The following is a 22,137-nucleotide window of genomic DNA, read 5'->3' as shown; positions in this document are numbered from 1 at the left end:
ATTGATTGTGTGTGTAATATACTGAAAAAATTAAATGGGCTGTTTATAAGAGTTTTTTTTTATCCACTTTAATCTCTGCAGTATTGCAACACAGTGATGGAGCAACGCATCAATGGACTGTTACCTGAGCCTTTACAGATATTTCCACGAGGTGTGTATTGTGTGTGTTAGTGTGCTGGTCCAAATTACAGTTCAACCCCGCAACAGTAAATGTGCCCGAGGCCCGCCTAGATCACAGTTTAAAGCCCTTCTCAGCAATGCCCTGCTCACGTGTTTGCGTATGAGCGTTTTTTCTTAGCAAAATCCCACTTTATTTTATCCTCAGTGGCTTCTGTGAGAGGAATAAATATCAGTTTGGTTTAGTGAAGGAATTTCTTTGACAATATATACACATCCACACACGCAATATTCTTTATGATAGTTAAAGGCTCCCTAAGCTGTGTCTCAGTATGTCTGTTTTGCGAGGATGCAGATAAACGTCTCATTTTAAACGTTTAATATAATCTGCTCATGTTCTTTTTCTCTGGCCTCACGTGATCTACAATCTAGTCAATTTTCTTTTCAGCTGGTAAGACCCCAGGGATCCGCAACATACACGGCCTGAAGGTATGTGTCTCAATGATTGTTTCAGCAGAGTTGGGCATGGATTGGTTATGCTGTGTACCACTTATTGAAATGTCAATTGAAGTCAAGACACTCTGTCTATCTGTCCCTCATTTTCTACCCCCTCTGTGCATTTCATTAGCATGTCTTTTTTTTTTTGTTTTTTTTTATATCTGCTAAAATTTTTAGAATTATTTATCTTGCTTTCTATGTTACTCATTTAGATAACATTATGAAAAATTATGCAATGTTAAAACAAAAACATATTTAAAGCTTGCGTGGTGATTCCAAAGTTTGGGGATTGTGCTTTTTTTTGGGGGGGGGGGGGGGGGGGGGGGGGTTATGCACACCGCAGCATTTTATGCATCTTATGCTCTTTTTATGCTCTTGTGCATCACCATGGAAATATTATGAGCTATTATTGCAATTTAAAATGGCTCTTTTGTATTTTATTATAGTTTGCAATGTAATTTACACCTGTAATGGCAAAGCTGAATTTTCAGCAGTCATTACTCCAGTCTTTAGTGTCACATGATTCTTCGGAAATTATTCTAATATACTGATGTGGTGATCAAGAAACATTTTTAATATTAAAAACATTTATGCTATTTAATATTTTTGTTGTTTTGATTTTTTTTTTCCAGGACTCTTTGATTAATAGAAAGTTCTTTGGTTAATCAAAAAGAACATCAATTATTTGAAATGGTAATCTTTTGCAACATTGTAAATATCTTTACTGTTACTCTTAAATAATGAATGCGTCCTTGCTGAACAAAAATATTAATTTGCTTTAAAAAAAACAAACTTTCTAACCCCAGGTTTAGGGTGATGTAGTTTCTGTTTATTTAAATAGTATGATACAGACCATCTTATTCTTGTTTTGCAGTGGTTTTTGTTTAATTCTGGATTAATTGGCTTGAAGAGAATAAAAAACCGTGAAGGTCTTCATAGACACTAATTAAGAAGAGAATCACTGCTTTACTGCACTACACTATACGACCTACAGACCTCAATTAATCTACTTATTTATATAGAGACTCTCTTTGAGCTTTTTCCTTCATTCTCCCACTGTGATCTGTTAGCATCAGCTTCATGAATCTTCTTTAATGACAAATAAAGGACGTGATGTTGATTCATTCTTTTTTTTTAATTCAAGGATGTTCCCAGAGTTATATTTAATTTTGCCTGATAGATGAAGTGACCCCTTTCCTCAAGCCTCTCTCTTTATTTCTCTCTGTCTCCCTCACAAAAGCCAATTAACCTTGCGGCCAAACCAGGCAGTTTGCTGTTGAATCACAGGTTAATTAGCACAGGGCTGTGATTGTCTTTGTTTGCCCGCAGGTGAACACGCGGCCCGAATCCTCGAGTGGCAGGGGCTCCTCTGCGGCTGATTCCCGGTCCAATGATAGGTGAGTGATCCCAGATCATGCCTGCCCTCATTGAGAGAAAAATCTTATTTCTAAGATTTATTTTGTTTATAAATACACATATATTTACAGTAAAATAACTTCATTAAAGGAACACTCCACTTTTTTGGAAATAGGCTCATTTTACAACTCCCCTAGAGATAAACAGTTGAGTTTTACCATTTTTGAATCCATTCATCGGATCTCCGGGTCTGGCGGTAGCACTTTTAGCTTAGCTTAGCATAGAGCATTGAATCGGATTAGACCATTAGCATTTGGTCATCAAAAATTACTAAAGAGTTTCAATAATTTTCCTATTTAAAACTTGACTCTTCTGTAGTTACAGAAGAGTCAAGTAACTACAGAAGAGGATGCTATTTAACATACACTGCGATTTTCTAGACCGATATGGCTAGGAACGATACTCTCGTTCCGGCGTAATAATCAAGGGTACAGCAGGTGCAATGATATTACGCAGTGCCTGAAAGTAGTCCCAGCTAGGTAACTAGTTATGATATAGCTGGGGACTACTTTTAGGCGCTGCGTAATATCATTGCACCTGGTGCACCCATGGTACAGCAGCAAAGTTCCTTGATTATTACGTAATAATAGTTAGTTAGAGTATAGTTCCTAGCCATATCGGTCTAGAAAATCACAACTTTTCATTTTCCGTCGGTCGTAGTACACGATGTAACTACAGAAGAGTCGAGCTTTAAATAGGAAAATTATCAAAACTCTTTAGTCATTTTTGAGCGAGATGCTAACAGTCTAATCCAATTCAATGATCTATGCTAAGCTAAGCTAAAAGTGCTACCACCAGACACGGAGATCGGCTGAATGGATTCAAAAATGGTAAAACTGAACTGTTTATCTCTAGGGGAGTTGTAAAATGAGCCTATTTCCAAAAAAAGTGGAGTGTTCCTTTAAGGCTTCATTAGAAATACCTTTACGAAATCAGTAGTTGACTATAAAATCTGTTTAGATCTGTTTTGTTGGATGCTATTTAACATACACTGAAATACAATTGTATATTAATGCCTCAAGTTTTCCATATTGCTTGGGCAACAGCTTACAGTTATGAAATATATTACTAAGCAGTGGAATCTGATATTAGTAGAAAAATTGTTAATTTTGACCCATACAATATATTTTTGGCCATTGCTACAAATATACCCCAGCGACTTAAGACTGGTTTTGTGGTCCAGGGTCACATTTATAATAAAAATAAATGTTTTTGAAGCATCAAAGCAGCATATTAGAATGTTTCTGATGGATCATGTGACACTGAAGACTGGAATAATGGCTGTTAAGAAAATTCAGCTTTGCCATCACAGAAATCAATATAATTTTAATTAAAATAAATTTTATATTCAAATAGAAAAGTTATTTTTAATTTTACATATTTAACAATGCTACTGTATTGTATTTTCGATAAGACAAATGCAGCCTTTGTGAGCCTAAGATACTTATTTTAAAGCATCATCATCATCATCAAAAAAAAAAAATCTTACTGACCCCAAACTTTTGAACTTTAGTGTATGTTACCAATGTAATTCCTGCTTATTTATGGATGGTTTTGTCCCATTATGGTGTCTTTGAGCTTTGGAAAAGTAGAAAACATTTTAAAAGAAATTAAAGGAATTTTTTAATTATCTTTAAGGAAAGTAAATATTAATCAATAAGGCCTTGTTGTGAACAGTTGCAGTTTGGCTTTTGAAAATATTTTTGAAGCTGATAAAAAGTGATATTCATTTATTTCGTTATAAGAGTCTCAGTAATGTCATTCTCTTTACAAGAGAAAGAGAAATGCTAACAGGAGTTTGCAGTCTTCATGCCCTAAATATACATCAGAAAGTTGTTTTCAGTATGAATTGGATTCTGTCTTAGAGAATGAAACCCTCTGGCACAGAACCAAGACATTCTGAAGGCCAGTGTGTGTTATTCAGCAGTGATGTGGGGAAATGAAGTGCAGCAGATCATACTAGACAAATTATGCTCATCTTACATTTCTAATGAGAAGTAACTACTCTAAACAATTTACTCATCGTGTCAGCTTTTTGCAAAGCTTTTACAAAATGTCATACTTTGTCTTTTCACTTCAGCAGTTTAAAGAAATCTTCAGCTGAGCTTAAGAAGATTTTGACGAACGGACAGGTATAGTAGCCCTCCCTTCACAACACACACACACACACACATTTACTTCTGCATACATTTTGATGCAGACATATACTGCACAGTATTCCGGCTTCAATCGAATCTGATTATCTTGTTAGCGATGCTGTTAGCACTCAAACAGTGATGCTTGATATCACACATCCCATTTAATTTGTCACCATAGCCCATATTTGCGAATGTGAAAAAGCTTCTATTGATTGCTCCTAAAGGGCTGCTTTCTGACCCTTTCTCTGTGGTGTGGTTGAGGTCTTTATCTTGATTGATCAGAGCTGTATCTGTGTGTCCTTCTGCTCACCCCTCCCCATTTACCTGTCACCCTTTCTCCTCCCTCCACAGGCCCCCAGCAGGCCAGTCTGTCAACAAAAGTGTGTCAGATAGACAATTAAGACAGTCACATCCCCTGTGACACCTGTAACATGCGCAGTTAATGGAGCATTAGCATCCTCCCTCATGCATTCACACACGCACAGGCACACACACACACACACACACTTCAGCCTAATCGGATGTCCTGCACCGGGCCCCAGCAGTCAGGGTGTGGCCCGTCAGCAGAGCACTGATTTCACATCATGTCCAGTTCACAAGAGAATTACTTCCCCTATGCATACTTGTTGAGGTATATAGTTCTTGATTTATGGAAATGTTATCATATTACTTGGTAGAAGATTTAATTATAGTTCAATATAATAATATACTAATGAAAATGTTGCTGTTAATAATAATAATAATAATAATAACAGCATCATCATTCTTATAAAATGTTCATAATTTATTTGAATTAATATAAATTTAAACATCCACCTTATTCTTCAACACCTTATTCTTTAATGTGTCGTGACAGATCACTGTAGCGCCTCAGTTCAAGCAGCATGCGAACCGATCATCTTTTCATATTTACTTAAAGCACAAAATAAACTGGAATGTTTGAACTTAAACTTCAGAATGTATTTTATTTCAACTGCAGAAAGAAATCAATACACACCATTTTTCAAGTTTAAGTCCACCGAAGGTAATCTATTCTCTTGTCTGATTTGTTTGTCGGACAAGATGGCAGGTTCAGCGTTATGACTGGCCAGATCGCCTGTCACTCAAGCTCTTTCCAAAGGGTCAATTGACCTTACACTGGAATTACGGGGGGGGGGGATAACTTTCTCTTTGGATAACTTCAGTCTTTCTTTGTTTTTATTTCTCTGTTTGTTTAGATAAGTGAACATGACCTCCAGTACCAAGAGCAGCTTGGCCATGGAAATGGCGGAACAGTTTACAAGTGAGTGTTGCTCTCGTGGTTTTTACCTTGAGATTTAATTAGACTGATAGTGGTCAGCCTCTTCAATGGCCTTCTTTACCTTGTAGTGCAATCTATAGGTTTTAACTAGAGCCAGCACATTGAATTATGAGAATGTAACTGAAAAGGAAAAAATGTTTTGTTGTCCGCACTCATGTTCTGATTAATTTTATATTGGTCTCACATGTGCTCATGTTTTCAGACATCCTTCAACAACCCCCCAATATTATGATTCATTAAATGTCTTGATACATGTAAGTTAAGGACAATGCTGATTTAGTGCTCGTGAAGTTGAAGTGACTATTTGTGATCCTTCTAAAGCTCCTTTCGGTGCCAAAGCAATATACTACAGCCTATACAGGACAGTGCAAGGTCATCGTTTTGCACTCAGAATTCATTTAATTAATTTCTTGAACCTATGCTGTTGACAAGGCTCTGTGTGCTTTTGTGGATAACACAGACTTTCGTCATATGCTTCTTTAATGGAGGAGCACCTCTGGGTTGTTGGAAATTGTTCAACCATTTTAAAAAAGCCAATACTGCAACCCAGACAAGAATGCAGTCTGGCGAGCTCAGCACTTAATGTGTTTGCCTAGAATTATTTTTCCCCTCAAACAAAAGAAACTGCTGAATTTTGCATTCATCTCCTAATTCAAACCTTTTTTTTCTTTTTAAAGTGTTAGATCGAGAAATACAATAATGTTCTGAACAAAGGCGGTCTGTATAGAGCAGGCACTAAAAACCAATGCAAAATTGTAATGCCACAATTGTATTTATTTTTTTTAGTTCTATTTTGTAAATATTCATGATCTTTAAAGAAGGATAACATTTACTGTTATTGTGTTTCCTGCTCAGACTGACAGCTGCAGTGCAGTACAGGTAGCGGCAGGTGAAATGTAATATAATCTCTGATGTTGCTCGTAGGGAAATTTAGGCCAGTCTCCCATCCATCTCCACAGCTGTCCTCGATCACCTCTACTGTGCTCGCTCACATACACGCACTCTCCTTTATGCAAAACACACACCTTTGTGACCATTAGACTGCATACAGGATGGCGCCAAGGGTATTCACTTAAATTGCTTTTCTTAGGAATAAATAAAAAAAACATTCTGTAAGGCTTTCACCTAACCTGCACCCCTTGATGTTGTGTTACTGTGTTTATAAGCTTGTTTCTTGCTCACATATCCAAGAAACGATGAAGTAAACAAAAACATTCTTAAATTCATACACTAGAAATCTGAACAAATATATGCACAGATACAAGAATATACAGAATGATAGACAAATGTCACTTTCTAAATTTCTCTTGAATTGGTTTTATGCTCTCGGAAACCAATAACTCACTGCTAAAAATGCGTAAACCATGTGAACCCTTAATTTTATGTAGTCCTGGTCATATATAAGTTCTGTTCAAGGCATTGGGGAATATTCACACACATATGTATATATATATATATATATATATATATATATATATATATATATATATATATATATATATATATATATATATATATATATATATATAAGCTTTTGATTGTTTGTGATTATTTGCCTTTGACATTGTTTTTTGTCCCTACCATTTGTGATCGTATTAGAACCTGCGACTCATTTTTGGGTCACGACCCACCGGGTGAGAACCATTGCTGTAGGCTTTGTTTCTTCTCGTGCACATCTCTTTGTGACTTTCTTTCAGGTGAGGTGATCATCTGGTCATCTCAGGTTAGATGGCATTGAGAAAGAGACTGAGAGAACTGTCTGGTCCGCATTGGCCACTGTAATTGAAACCTGTTTGTGTGGTTGCATGCGTGTGTGTTCGTCTGCAAACGCACATGCATGGGATGGCTGTCCTCGAGAGATCCATGAATACTGCATGACAGAGCTTTCATTACCTCGGGCTCTGGAGTGTAAATAACAAACAGAGAATAGGGACACATTTACGGGGGTCAGGACCACACGTCACTACGTCACCTCGTCCTGACCACGCGTCTGTCAGTCTTAAGTCATCGCTGCATGACTTACTCAGCAGGGTCAAAGTTCAAGGACTTTAGCTGAACTTTGCGAATAGGCTTAGTAGTATACATTACTGTTCAGAATGTCCTGAAGCGACCATTTAGACAACATCATTGGTTGAGTTGGCATTAGTAAGTAGTCATTAAGCAGATGCTTTTATCCAAAGCAACTTATAGCGTATATTACACAGTCAGTTCCAATGGAGAGACCTGGGGTTAAATGTCTTGCTCAAGGGTGCAGTGGTGATGCTTATGACTCGCTACATGCGTGAAGTGAAACTAGCAACCTTCCGATAGTCAGCCATGATGTGCTGTATCACCTCCAACAGATATAGATATTGATATCACTTGATTCTGACTATTCATTTGTGTTCCTTGAACACTTTAAGATAAGTACATATTAAAGTATTAAAAATATTTAAGTACATATTTTTGTGTTAACAATAAGCAAACATATCACTGAGCATCTGTGTATCTTGTATGGCGCAGAATCTTCCGAAGTGTAAAGTGTACCTGCAGAGGACACTGAGGTGAGATGGGATCGAGTGTCTTCGTTCTAAATGAGGGAAGTTAGCCGTCGCGTCACTTACAGCGACATTAATTAAAGGCTTGCCGGAGTTACGAGGTGTCTGGAGCTGTAACCAGATCAGCCAACTATTTCCCATAAATCACATGCACGGTCTCAAACACAAACCACTACCAGTTTGTTTACTGCAGGCGTATATGCACATACATACAGAGATTCATAATCAAATCAGTCTTTTTCTTGCTCTGTCGTTTCTTTTCTCATTTACACAAACACGCATACTGTGCGCCTGTGTTGTTGAATCCACCCTCGTTTGGCAGCTGTCTGTTGTTATAGTATATTATCTGGTGGAATGGACCGTGTCGTGGGTTATTGTAACCCAACCCCTCTTCAGCACCTACTGCAGTAACCAGATCCACTGCTCGGAATGAGCAAGGATCATAATTAAATAATTGCGGCTTTGCCGTTAATTCGACCTGTAACAAGAGGCCTGTCTGGGAGAGCTCATGCTGAAACAGGAACGGAGCTGATAACGCTCCACAGCTCAGAATGTCTGAGGTTTCACAGGTGACTGACTCAGGGTTGACCTCACCTCCATTTGACACTTAGGATGAGGACACCCCTCCTCTGAGCTCTTTTTTGTAGCGATTAAGCTGCTGATAATCTGTAAATAAATACAAATGTTTAAAAAGCACCTGGGTGTCTTTCTTAGTCATAGGGATGATCTCAGGTTGCTCTGACTTAAACAAAACCTTGAACTTATTTTCCATCCTTAAACGTCAATCATGGAATGTCTGTCCATATTTTTTTATTGTGTGTATAATGGCTAAAAAAAGTGTTTGGGTACTTGAGCAAAGTTTAAAATGTTTAAATGCATAAGATAAAAATACAGATACGTGTGTGTGTGTGTGTGTGTGTGTGTGTTTGTGTTATGTCACATAGTTTGGGGTCCGTAAGATATTGTAATGTTTTTGAAAGAAGTCTTATGCTCACAAATGCTGCAGTTTAAAAATTATCATAAATAGTAAAAAAAGTAATATTGTGAAAAATATGGTTATAATTTCAAATAAATATTTTCTGCTCTAATAAATGATAAATGTAATTTATTCCTGTGATGGCAAAGCTGGATTTTTTTGAGCTATTACTCCAGTCTTCAGTGTCACATGATCCTGCAGAAATTAGTCTAATATGTTGATCTGGTGCTCAAGAAATATTTCTTATGAGTAATGTTGAAAACGTATCTGCTGCTTATTTTTAAGGATTCTTTGATGAATGGAAAGTTCAAAAGAACAGCATTTATTTAAAAAAAAAATTTTTTTTGTAAAATTGAAAATGTCCTTACTTATACTTTTTATAAATTGAATGCATCCTTGCTGAATAAATGTAATTTCTTTAAAACCTCACCCAAGTTTTGAAGAGTATTGTACGTATACATTTCGATTTTTATTTTTTTTTGTACATTTTACAAAGGTAAGGTACTGCTAAGAAAATTTGCATTGCCATTAATTGTACATTTTTCCATTTTGACAGAGCTTACCACTTGCTTGGGAAGAGAATTGTAGCGGTGAAGGTAAGAACAATACACGTCTCTGAATGCTTTAGAGCCTCAAGCTCTGGAACTGAAAGCGACCAGTCAAAACGTTATGTTAACTTACAGGAATTCACTGGTTTTCCTTAGTACACTTAATAACACTTGTACGTATTTTGTAGATTACATATTGGCAGAGCTATTTGGCTCACAAAGAAAAACCATGAAAACACACATAAAGACCCAAAATATAATATTATAGCACACGTTCAACTAATAGATAAGAAAATGGATTAAATAGATAAAGAACCTGCAGAGCAAAAGAGGTGAACTCAGGCGGCTCTGTTACAGGTGGACTACACTGCGGCAAGAAGCAATGAATAACTGCTGGAGATGTTAATAGTGCTCTACTAATTGAAGGGCACAAAAGAGCAAATCCAGCACTCCTACACACTTTGCCTCAGTTAAGCATGATTGAGAACCTGTGGCCCTCATACGCCAGACTCTGAGTGGCTCTTTCTTTTTCTATCTTAGCTGGTCTCTGTTCTGTCATTTCTTCCACTCTTTCTCTCCCTTCCCATAATCCTCATTGACATCTGTTTAGTTTACTTTTATCCTCTCACTTCTTTTCTGTCTTATCTCCTATCTGTCCTCCTCTCCTCTCGTTTCTTCTGCTGTGTCTGCTCCTCTTTCCGTTTGCGCTCTGCCTGGGTCTGCTCGAGCAGGCTAAGGCTGTAAGTGATCTCTGCTGAGCTTTAACTGCGTGGCCTTGCCTTACCTGTAATCAATTATTTCAGTGGGAGGCTGATAATCTAACCTTAACTAAAGAAGCATTTTAGCTAGTCGCTGCTTCATTACAAAAGTGGAGAAGAGAGAGATCAAACACCTAGGCTACAACAAACAAAAAACATTACAAAACTTTGTAATATTAGATGAAACTTTGGCCTTGGAATATCTCTTTGGGAGTTTAAATGCCTGCTTTTGATATTTTTTTAAGTGATAGGCTGTTTAATTTCCTGTCAGTTGTGGTTAAAGAGAAACGTTTTGAGCATGTTTCTCAAGCATTCACTCTCAAACTCAAAAGCGAGCTGAAACTGAAGTACTGATGCACAGAAAAGTATACTTGAATGACTGCTTATGTTTGCAAGTTGTATTTACCTTATGCAGAAGTGTTGGGGAAATAAGAAGGCGAAGTGTCTAGCATTGCATATGTGAGTTAGATATAACAAAATTTGCTTAAAAGTTCTGTTTGGATGTAAGTTGCTCATTTGATAGTTCAGAAAGGTCAGTGTGAGTGTTTTTTTTTTTTTTTTTTTTAATGCAGACCTTATTCTTCTACTGCAGGTTATTCCTCTCGACATCACTGTGGAGCTGCAGAAGCAGATCATGTCAGAGCTCGAGATCCTTTATAAGGTCTGAACCTCTTTTTATGTCTGCTTGATCTACTTAATCTATATCTATAAGGTGTGTATTTCAGTCCTCCTTTCCAGACCTAATTTTGAAAATGTGTTCACCCAGTATGACCAGTGACTTACAATGCTTTAGTCATATCAGTTTCTTACCTCCCTCTCAATAACTAAACTTAGAGCATTTTGCACTCAAGTGCCATTTTGTTAGCCTTGAGAGTGTCCGTGAAAAGTAAGACCTGAATACTCTCAATGTTTTGTTCTTAGTAAAGTTTGGAGCCACTTTCCAGGTAAAAACCAAATTTATTTAGAGTTGTGTGTGGTTTCAGCTTTCAGATTAGGTGTATGACTGTGATAAGTATAAAAGAAGTGTCATGAATTATTCAGGGATCAATGCCTATGTAGTTCAGTCCACCTGTTCCTGTAACCTGCTCTGACAACAGCTGCAGGATAGACTTCAGTTTATTACAAATCACCCTTTGCAACAACGAGCCAATCACACAGAATAATCAGCCAATTTCACATTCTGAATAAAATACTGCCACATTAGCATTACATGACTTTATATAGATAACTACCAGCCAAAGTCTTAATGAAACAAATAACCACATCTTTTCACTTGAAACAATCAATCCTGTATGTTTCTAATAATGAAGTATCATTGAGAACCATTCGGTGAATCATGCAAATTTTCTTAATAAACTCAATTATTCAAGTTTGGTCAATAAACTGTTGGCCAAAAAGTATAAAAACATCCTTTTCCTCAAGCCGTCTTCATATCAGTGAATACTAAAAACTGTTCTACTGTTTCCACAAAATTATTAAGCAGCACAATCTTGGTGACCTTTTTTTTCAAAAGCATTAAAAAATATATCTTACAGAGCCCAAGCTTTCCAGTGGTAGTGTACATTCATGATAAAGTGCTAAATGTGTTATGGGCATATAAAAGTTTTACCATAGTTTTGAATATTTGATTGTGTTGTTTACAGTGTGATTCTCCATACATCATAAAGTTCTACAGTGCTTTCTTTGTGGAGAACAGAATATCGATATGCACTGAGTTTATGGATGGTAAGTCTCATCTGTTTTGACATTTGTGAGACATCTAGGAGGCAACAATTACAAAAGGAAGCATCACTCAAAATATGTGAAATTTAATTGTATTTATTTGTTTTTAATGTAGGTGGCTCTCTGGATGTCTATTGGAGAATCCCAGAGCATGTCTTGGGCAGAATTGCTGTTGCGGTAAGTCCTCTTCAAGTCATGAAACGGTTTTCGAATTTTGAAAGCTTGGATTTTCGAGTTTTCGGCATGTTCAAAAATCTGATACAGCTCAGACAAGTGTGTGTATATGTGCTTTGTCTTTGTAACATTTTATTAGTGCTGAATTGTCATTGCTCTCGGTTTTGACCCTCATTACCCTCTCCCTCACACTTTCTCACAATAATCAAAGATACGCCACTGTTCAGATAATTTACAGCTCTATCCTCTACAGACATAGCTCTCATAACCTTTTGAGTCTCTTCTGAGTTTGTTTTCAATGAGTGTGGCTGTGTGTGTGTGTCTATAGGTGGTAAAAGGATTAACATACCTCTGGAGCCTGAAGATTTTACACAGAGGTTAGAAAACTACTTTTGTAAAATGTGTAAAAATACTGATAATATCCAAATGTTGGATATTGACCTTGATAAATAAACTAGTTAACTGTTAAGGAAAGGACTGTTCATTTGTACTTAATGCACAAGTTATTTGTTAAATTTGCCTATTAAAATATGCAATAAAATAAAAGTTGAACTCTCCTCCAGAAGTTCAGTAATCTAGTGAAATCTATCATATTAGATGCTGACATATATAATTGTGTGTCACTGTGTAAATGTATTGTTTCTCTGTGCAGATGTGAAACCCTCAAACATGCTGGTAAACACGCGGGGTCAGGTTAAACTGTGTGACTTTGGAGTCAGCACACAGGTACATGTTCATTTGTATCCTGTAACTATTTGAGTGCATGTTTGTTTGCCTGCATGAATGCATATACTCACACAAGTGCTTCTCATGTGTATGTATGTTGTGAGCACAGTTAGCTCAGATCAACCATTGTCCCAATGTCTGTGTTCTCTTATCTACCTTATTCCTCCAGGGACTTTTTGCCTTTGCTGCCTAACCCCCAGATACCCCATAGATTGCTCCTCTCCTCTCACTTCCAGCTCTTTGTAATTACCACATTGACCAGATATTCAGTGTGTGTGAGTGACGGCGTGTGCATGCGTGTGGCTGGAGACAATAGTTCAGACTGAGAAAGTCAGCATCAGTCTCTCCACCTCTAATACACTCAGGAGTCCAACAATGGGACCCAATCACTCCAAACGGCCCTCTTTTAATTAATATTCATACCCATGTTCCCCGAAGAGATTCAAGCTGAAGCTGACCTCTGGATGAGGTGCGCGTGTGTTCTCCTCTGTGCTCGTCCAGACTATTACACTGTATAGTAAACCTATGTCTCTCTTATTCAATTACACACACGTGCACACAGACGCACATCAGGCCACGGGGGAACGCTCTCATTATGTTTGTCCTGTCATTGCTGACATGTGCCATTGTGCCCGGATCTCACTGTCTCCCCCCTGTGAGAGTACAGACTAAAATTAAACCAGGCTGGCATTTCAATAACACTCCACAATAACACACTCTTTTCAGTAGATTTAAATCAGTTCCTCTTACTGTGTCCTTTAGCTTATGGAAGAGAGTTCAGGTCACCTTCTGTCACATCTGGACTGAATTTCAATGTTTAACCAGAGATAATTGTGCTGCTTATATCAGAGGAATGTGATGGCTTCTCTATATTATTCTTGACTGTGCACATACAGAGGGGTAATGTTTAAATTTTGAGGTTGAGGTGTGATCACTCATAAGTTACTTTTTTCTGTTAAACAACTACAACAAAAATCTATAGAAGAATCTTGGCAATCAAATCATTAGCATTTAAAATATCTTTTTTTTTTCTCTGGCAGTGAGCTTGCTCACCGCTTCATTGATTATAAAGGGAGCACTCTTTGCTTGCTATCATTTTTTTTCGTGCTGCACACAATGCCAAGTTTCGAGAGTTACAGCCACATTTAAATGGATGGTTGAGTCCTAAATTGCCATGATTGACAGCAATAACCATAGCAATGGACACAAAAAAAACAAACTCAAAATAGATCTGTGAAAGCCACATTAATGTATCATTCACTTATGATACATTGCTTTCTTCCACAGTTGGTGAACTCAATTGCAAAAACATACGTTGGAACCAACGCATACATGGCGGTAAGCTGCATTCATACTTGTAATAGTCTTGTAATAGACATTTTATTATTATTTTAACTGAATAGAGAATGCATTGCTTATACGTGTGGTTGTCAAGGCCGTCAGTCAAGTGTGTGTCTGTAATGAACACAATACAGTCAAATGCTTTTATATGGAAAAATAAAAATATGAATATGTCTGAAGTCCAATATACACTCATGCACACACACATTTAGACAACAGAGCTTGTTAAATAGCTTACACAGGAATCGCTGCACAAAATATGTGCATGTATGTGTGGCCTTCAGTGCCAAATTCTTACTCTTAAGTACAATTCATATGCAGAATTGTGCACTGCATTGTAATGCTTCTTTATGTGTCTTTGCCTCTATAGCCAGAGCGGATATCAGGGGAACAGTATGGTATTCACTCAGATGTGTGGAGCGTAGGAATCTCTTTTATGGAGGTAAAACAGCCATATAATAATTTCTTATAAACACGCCCACGTATACACATAGCCCAGCCTTTGTAGTTTGGGTGGACTGGTGTCAGTGCTTCTGCTGAGTGCAGTTGATAGTCCCTGCAGGCAGCCTGTCCAAACAGATGTTGGCCTACAGCTATGCATGGATCACACTCAAGATCTCCCACTGACTGTTACACACACACACACACACACACACACACACACATACACAGACTCTGCTCTGCTATCGTTTTGGACCCTCTCCCTTCAAATTCCCATGTGAGCATAAAGTAAGGAAAGAGATTTTGTGTGCATGCATGTGGTTTCTATATACAAAAATGGGATTATTAAATGGGGAATAAATAATATTAAGGAATACAAAATGTGTGTGTAGTAAAACATTAAAGAAAATGAGTGTCTGTCTGTCTGTGTGTGTGTGTCTGTCTGTGTGTGTGTGTGTGTGTGTGTGTGTGTGTGCGAGCGTGTGTGTGTGCGTGAGCGTGCGTGTGTGTGTGTGCGCGCGCGTGTGTGTGTGTGTGTGTGTGTGTGTAAGAATGAAAGCTTTGGAGTCAGTGTGGCAAAACGCTATCAATCACTCAGCCAGCAGAACGTCCAGTAATTAGAGTGCTGTATTCTCTGTTCCAGAGGTGTGTGTGTTCCTGAAAAAGAGAAGAGAGGTGTATGAGTATAGTAAAAAAAAATTGTAATGGATGTTTTTCTAAGCAGAAACCAGCAGCAAGAACTGTATGTGTGGATTAGATTTTAATATGGCGGTTTGACACGTGTACTGAAAATGCCGTGCTGGTAGTTCTCATTGGCTTTATTGATTCCCATTTTGTAATTGTCAGCGCTTCTCATTGGCTGTGATGAATTGTTATTGTATCCCTCCACTCAGTCCCTTGATTGTATTTATCAATACTGTTAGATATTATCAGTGAGACGTTTTGGGAGGGAAATATCAAGGGTCATATGGATTGACATTATCATGAGTTGATGAACAGTATATTGATTTGATTATGATTTAGTATTGACCTTAGCATGTTGTTAGGGACGTGATTGATTCAGCTCGGCTGCCGGAATGTTTAAGCAGTTTGGGTGAATTACCTCTATGTTCTGTTGGCAGATTTCTTAACTAATGAACTGAACTGAGATGGGTATGTTAGATTTAATAAATGAATGCGCTGTGGTTTGATTTGGATTAAGTTTGTAAATGCAACTGGAATGTAATTAAAGTAACGTATGAAAATAGTTTTATTTTTAGTTTGACTTGTGCTTCTGGGTTTGCTGCATTTTCCACATCTGTTCTTTATTCCAACATGTGCTGTAGACTTCACAGAATAACACCTGCTGAAGCACATACACCTGCGGTGATGCTGGGATGTAGGCAGGATTATAAATATAACTGCTCCTTGAACACTTATGAAAAAGAAGTGCAATTACTGTATAATATTGAATAATTTATTTGAAAATATGGGATACAATATTAATGAAATAAATGGGCATTTGAGAGAGTGTTTTAATAATCTTTTGCCATGCTTTAAATAAGTACACTTATTCTGAAGTGGTGGCTAACATACTAAAACATACTGTATATATGCCTAGTTGCATAGTTTGCATAGTATAAATGCATATTTTCAAAAGAAATGCCATTGAAGTTGTTGTTTTTTTCAGTTAACATAAATAATTGTTAGTGCATTCATCAATACACATTAACCACATCTTAAAGGCTTTATAAAACTAAGAAATAACTGAAAAAAACCTGCTTAATTCCCACTTAAGTGGGTAAAAAAACACTTCAACAAAGGGCATTTAATGTACGTTTATTATAAACTGTATGTACATTCTAATTTAATTGCAATTAATATGCAATTAAGTGCCCAAAAACATGCGTGTAATGTATTTTAGTATGTTCATGCATTGGCAAAAGATCATGTGCTTATGCAGGTGTGTGTGATTATTCCTCTGTGCTTCATTATAACTGAACTTTCCCTCTGTTATTTCATTGGCAGTTGGCGCTGGGCTCTTTTCCATATCCACAGGTAAGTCTACTACATCAAATCAGATAGCATTTTAACCAGTTTAACTTTCAGCTCTTGAATACTCAACAGTTCTACACATTATGTACAGTCCTGTAGACCCGCTCCATTCCTCAATCCCAACCACTCTAATCAGATTTCATTCAGGGATTTAGCAAGATTATCCCATTTTAAGAATGACAAACCCAGATTATTATTCGGATTCATTTGGAGGGTTCCCAGGTGTACCACATGGTACCCAATGCACAAAGAACGTTACTTTATGGTGCCTGTTGTATGACATGGTGTAGATGTATAGTGTGCTTAGTATACTTAGTTGTACATGTTTAATTAGACTGTCAAAAATTGTGTGACAAGTATAGCCTTTCAAAATTACATACATTTTTGAATGCCATCCTAAGGAATATGTTAGATCAATGAACCGCTTGTAAACAGCAGACTGAGGCTGATGATACACGGGGCAACATTTTGAGCAATGTTGCAGAGCAACTTTCGGCAGTGTTGCCATCAATGGGCAACCAGGTGAGACACAGGGCCCACGACCAATCTAAAATATCCAGATCCAGTGCCCAAGCAACATGGCTCAAAAAGTTGCCCCGTGTATCATCAGCCTGAGTTTCTTATTCTTCTCTAGTTCTTTGGAAACTCCCTATTCTAAAATTTTACAAAATTGTTTAATTTATTGACGTTGACATCGATTGACATTATTACAGTAATGAATGTCTTATCATGAGTAATACTTTTACAAAATATATCAATCTAGATTAGTGTTAATGCAAATTGATTGAAAGTGAAATAAGACATTTATAATGTTAATAAAATATTTTATTTCTATTTCAAATAAATGTGGTTCTTTTAAACTTTCTATCCATCAAATGATCCTGAAAAACTGTATCGCAGTTTCCACAAAAATTAAGCAGCACAACTGTTGTGCTGAAATGATTCTTGAGCACTAAATCAGCATATGACTAGAGTAATATCTGCTGACAAATGATATGCCACACATTTAGTGTATATCACAGAAATGCTCTACATTTTCAAATAAATACAAATAGAAAGCTGTTTTTAGTGTATTTTCCGATTGAATAAATACAGCCTTGTTAAGCATGAGAGACTTCAAAAACATAAAAAATCTTACAGACCCCAAACTTTTGAACAGTGGTATATTTTCAGCCCCGTGTATATACTGTAGAAATATACTGTATACCCAAATCTGATTCAGTGCCCTAGTTTTCTCTAATCAGCCTCTGCTTTTTAAAGTTCTGCATGTAAGAGTGCAGTGAGTTTAATGAGGGAAATGTTGACTAATGCTCAATAAATTACTCCCAGCATGCCTGTTGGGTTAATTAGCATATTAAAACAAAGCAGCCACTCAGGGCATGCAGAGGAAATCAGAAAGGAACATTTTGAGGCTGCATCTAGAGCCAAAGCCTTGAGAATCGAATGGTCACGGAGGCTGGGCTTGGCACTGGTGTGTGTTTGTACTTTAGCTCACACATCACTTGATACAGAGCTTTGGTGCACAACGGCGAAAGTTATAAAATTGACATGCAATGCATGAAATTGGAAGGATATTATGAGGAGTGCTTTGATTAATCAATTCTAAATTCTAATCCATAGAAGAGACGGACAAAATAAAGGATGAACAAGCCGTATGAACATTAGACATTAGAACATGAGAAGGCTAGAGGCCAGGGTGGTTTCTGCATACGAGTGCATTCATGTGTGCATTATCCCGTGGCCTGGAGGCTTGTCTCATTTGAAATTGTTTTCCTCTGCTCTCCACCATTATCTATTAACAGGGCCATTATCATGTTAATCCACAGAGTATTATTACATAAACTAATGTATTCACATGTACACACAAACACTTCCTCATACACACAGTGTCTGGAACCGTGATTGGATCTGTTGATGTTAAATATTGTACAGCATTTCTCTTCCTCACAGGACTGCAGAACTAAATTATTATTATTATTTTTTTTTTTTATGTTGGCCTGTATCTAAGCCTTTAAAACAAAAATCCTCTTTTACAATGACATGGGAATGTGAGAAATCCATTCAGGTTCTTCTCATCATGCAGTATATCATTATCAGATAAAGCAATAGCAATTGAAACCAATGAATGGCAAAACTTTTGTTCTTGGCCCGTAGAGCCAGGGGCATTATACTGGAGCATTTCATGTATACACACCCCATTAATTTATTACTTCCTCCTTTAATCTTCCTTACTCTCCCTTTTCCTGTTCCTGCATTTCTGAATTCGTATGGAATGGAAATAGAGAGAGAGAGAGAAAGGCATGAAGGAGAAAGAGGGAGGGGGTTAGTCAGTAAGAAAGAGAGGGAGAGCTAAACCTCCCACTGCTAGAGCGTTTTTGCTCTTGATGTTAATTTTCACAGCTCCATATGGTGCTGCAGACTCTTCACCTGCAGGCATCGCACACACACGCGTGCACACACACCACCCAGCCAGCACACACGCTACCTCGGGCCTGGCCTGTCACTCACATCAGCCTGGGCATCTGTCTGTTTTCTCTCTCTCTCACACACACACACACACATGCTCAAAGAGTCATTGTCCATTGTGCTCTGAGATCTCGAGAGATGCCCGCCGTATTTCTGCATCGACTTCTGATGCCCCGCCCCTGCTCCATTCGCACTCCGAGCTGCAAATATGCTGCCGTTTTGTGTGTGTGTGTTTTCTATGTGTTATCTTGTCATTGATTATAAAAGGCTCTTTAATTTCATCTCACCCCATGTTGGGATTAATTTGCATTCTTTGTCAGGAGTTAATGACGTCTCCCGATGGCTCGCTCGGAAAATCTTTGAAGACTGCAGACTGGCTGGCGTGTGTATACAGCCTCCAGCGCTTTTCCTCCTGATTGATTTGTTGTTGCCTTTTCTGTTTTCCGGCTGTTTTGGTTTCAGCTCATTTTAAGCCTCGTATTCATCTGAATATACTGTATGATTTTGCTCTCCCAGAGCTGTAATGCTATATTTAAGCAATATCACCTTAGCAAGAGTGTTGTTGCTATTGAAGCTGCAGGTAATCACAGCCTTGGTATTTTGTATAACAGCACAGTTTTGAGTGTGATATTACTTTTATACAACAGTTATGTAAACAAGAAGTTAATATAGAGTAACTTGCAGTTCAGAGAAAATTTGGACAAAGCGTTGTGGAATCATTTAGCACCAGCTCCACTCTAGGTTTTTCAATTCTTCTCACACACTCACTGGTGAAACCCCTCTGAGTGATCCTGGAGTCAAAGAAAACACTGGCTCCTCTTTTTCCCAGTAAAATCACTCTTCTTCAACTCTGCCCTGCTCAGATACATTGGTCTGAAACAGAACAAACACAGACAGCTGGAGTGTTACAAACAGAGAAACTAAAAAAAAAAAAAAAAACTGATGCAGGAATTATTCAGTTTTTATTTAGAAATTGTAAATTTCACAAATAATAAGGATGAGATTTTGAAGCAGAAAGACTAAGAGTATTTTCTTGTAAAAACCTTCTCAAAATAATCAGTTTTTTTATCTTTGAAACTGTACTTTTTAAAGGATTTATTTAAGGAATAACAATTTTTTTTTTTTTTTTACAGTGTGCAAGAACAGCATTGTTTTGCATTTAGTTTCCGTATAAGACCTTGCTTAAATGGTAGCACTAGCTGAGGTGATGTGTTTAAAGTGGTCTTGACTGTTCAGTGGAGATCACATTGAAGTATTTCATCGAACTTCTGTGGTTTAGTTGGAAAACGGTGCATACAACTAATATTTATGCCTTTAATTGTCCTGTGCAGTTTTAGCCAATGCTGTGTTATTTAGTTCCTACATTATAGGTCCAGCGTCTCCAGGTATTTAAAGAGAGCTGGGCCATGTTTAATTGAGAAAGAGAATCAATGACTAGCGTAATATGTCATCAGAGCAGTCTCACACCGTTAGCTGTTAGTTGAAACTATAAGTTCCAGGCAGGAGGTTTAAGCCAGATTGCATAAGCAGTGTTGCCCTGAAAGTAACATTTTAATTCAAACAACATAATATGTGAAAAAGTTCTCAGTCTGTCTAAACCCTCTGTCAGATGATTGCTTACATCCAGCAAGAGGGAACTACAAAGAAGAAGAGTACTGGGGTTTTTTTTTCCTTTCAAACCGAAATGCTATGTATTTTATTATCACATGATTATGACTGTAAAACAATTGCTCTGAAACAAGTTATATTATGGTAAAAACAAAAAAACACTTTTTATCTCCAGACTGCATTTTGAGAAGCTTATCATGATTACACTTTTAGAGTCAAACGTATAAACCTGGAGGTGAATAAAATGCAGGAGATATGAAATTAATGGAAAAAATGCTTGGTGAAGCTTATCCTAATTGAGGATCAGACTATTAGCAGCTGTGTTTTCATTATGTAAACGATGTTAACACATTATGCCCATATCTTGCCATCAGGGTTTTCCTATTCTTCCCCCAGTGATCATAAACATGTCTTGGTGCAACGCTTGTGATTGTAACATACTAATTGCATGTTTTTGTTCTTGGTTACTCATTCTCACATAAATCCCTTTTTTTACTCCTTGCAGATTCAAAAGAACCAGGGCTCTTTAATGGTAAGTGTTTTTCATGTTTTTTCAGAGATGTTGGCGGCTCCTCTCACAACCCCTTGCAGTTTTCTCCTCACCTCGCATGGTTGCCTCCCTCTGAAGTTAATACCAGACAATAATACGCTCTCTCTTAACAGCCTGTGTTCAGATTAGGTGCCATTAGAAATAAGAAAACATTACAGATCAAATGGCTTTTCCCGAGTCAGAGTGCATTTGATTAAGCTGTATTGCTACCTGTTTTATTTCATTAATGATTTTATTTCCTTTGCACTGTAAGGACGTTGTATGGGGTCTAATCTCTTTTTCTTCTACCCCCCTCTATCACAGCCTCTTCAGTTATTGCAGTGCATTGTTGATGAGGTGAGTCTGTGTCCCATGTACGAAACCATCCCTAATGGGGTGGAAAGCTGATATTTTGTTTCCTAATGAAGCGAGGTGCATTATCAGCTCTGCTCAGGGTTTGAGCTCTGAAGAGCTGGAGCTGTCGATAGCTCGGCCGTGCTGATGTTAAGGCCTCGAACGGAACGATTGCCTTAACTCTGAATTTGGAAATTCAGCTAAACTTGAAAATACATTGAGGAGGGTTGGGCAGCAAATTGTAGTTGTTTCAGACAAACAGTAAAACAGTCAGTTTAACAAATGACAATTTAGTATATTTTCTTAAATGCACAAACTAATTTAAAGCTCAACGGTTTTTAAATAACTCCATACATTTTTTTATTCTCTGTATTTCTTTCTCTCTCATTCTATCTCTCTTGTGCATGTGTAAACAAGCACACATACTCATTTTGCTGGTTTAATGTAGCATGAC

The 22,137-nt window shown here is 37.4% G+C and overlaps 1 protein-coding gene across 2 annotated transcripts in view; it reads left to right on the top strand.

Moving 5' to 3' along the window:
- Positions 1–22,137, top strand: part of LOC306880874 (dual specificity mitogen-activated protein kinase kinase 5-like) — a 49,080-nt gene that overhangs the window by 5,413 nt on the left and 21,530 nt on the right. The window contains exons 4-19 of one of the 2 annotated variants that reach the window (XM_079434673.1): positions 82–151; positions 566–606; positions 1,945–2,012; positions 4,112–4,163; positions 5,387–5,451; positions 9,539–9,578; positions 10,881–10,949; positions 11,932–12,013; positions 12,126–12,187; positions 12,513–12,561; positions 12,837–12,910; positions 14,198–14,248; positions 14,622–14,693; positions 16,700–16,729; positions 21,306–21,332; positions 21,654–21,686. In XM_079434673.1, coding sequence (XP_079290799.1) covers positions 82–151; positions 566–606; positions 1,945–2,012; positions 4,112–4,163; positions 5,387–5,451; positions 9,539–9,578; positions 10,881–10,949; positions 11,932–12,013; positions 12,126–12,187; positions 12,513–12,561; positions 12,837–12,910; positions 14,198–14,248; positions 14,622–14,693; positions 16,700–16,729; positions 21,306–21,332; positions 21,654–21,686 — 885 coding nt within the window. The remainder of the gene's footprint in view (positions 1–81; positions 152–565; positions 607–1,944; positions 2,013–4,111; positions 4,164–5,386; positions 5,452–9,538; positions 9,579–10,880; positions 10,950–11,931; positions 12,014–12,125; positions 12,188–12,512; positions 12,562–12,836; positions 12,911–14,197; positions 14,249–14,621; positions 14,694–16,699; positions 16,730–21,305; positions 21,333–21,653; positions 21,687–22,137) is intronic. The other variant, XM_079434674.1, reaches the window with a different exon arrangement.

The sequence above is a fragment of the Barbus barbus genome (genome assembly GCF_936440315.1).
Source record: "Barbus barbus genome assembly, chromosome: 2".
Lineage (NCBI taxonomy): Eukaryota > Metazoa > Chordata > Actinopteri > Cypriniformes > Cyprinidae > Barbus > Barbus barbus.
Note: the sequence above shows the minus strand (reverse complement) of the source record. Positions and strands in the feature narration are given on the sequence as shown.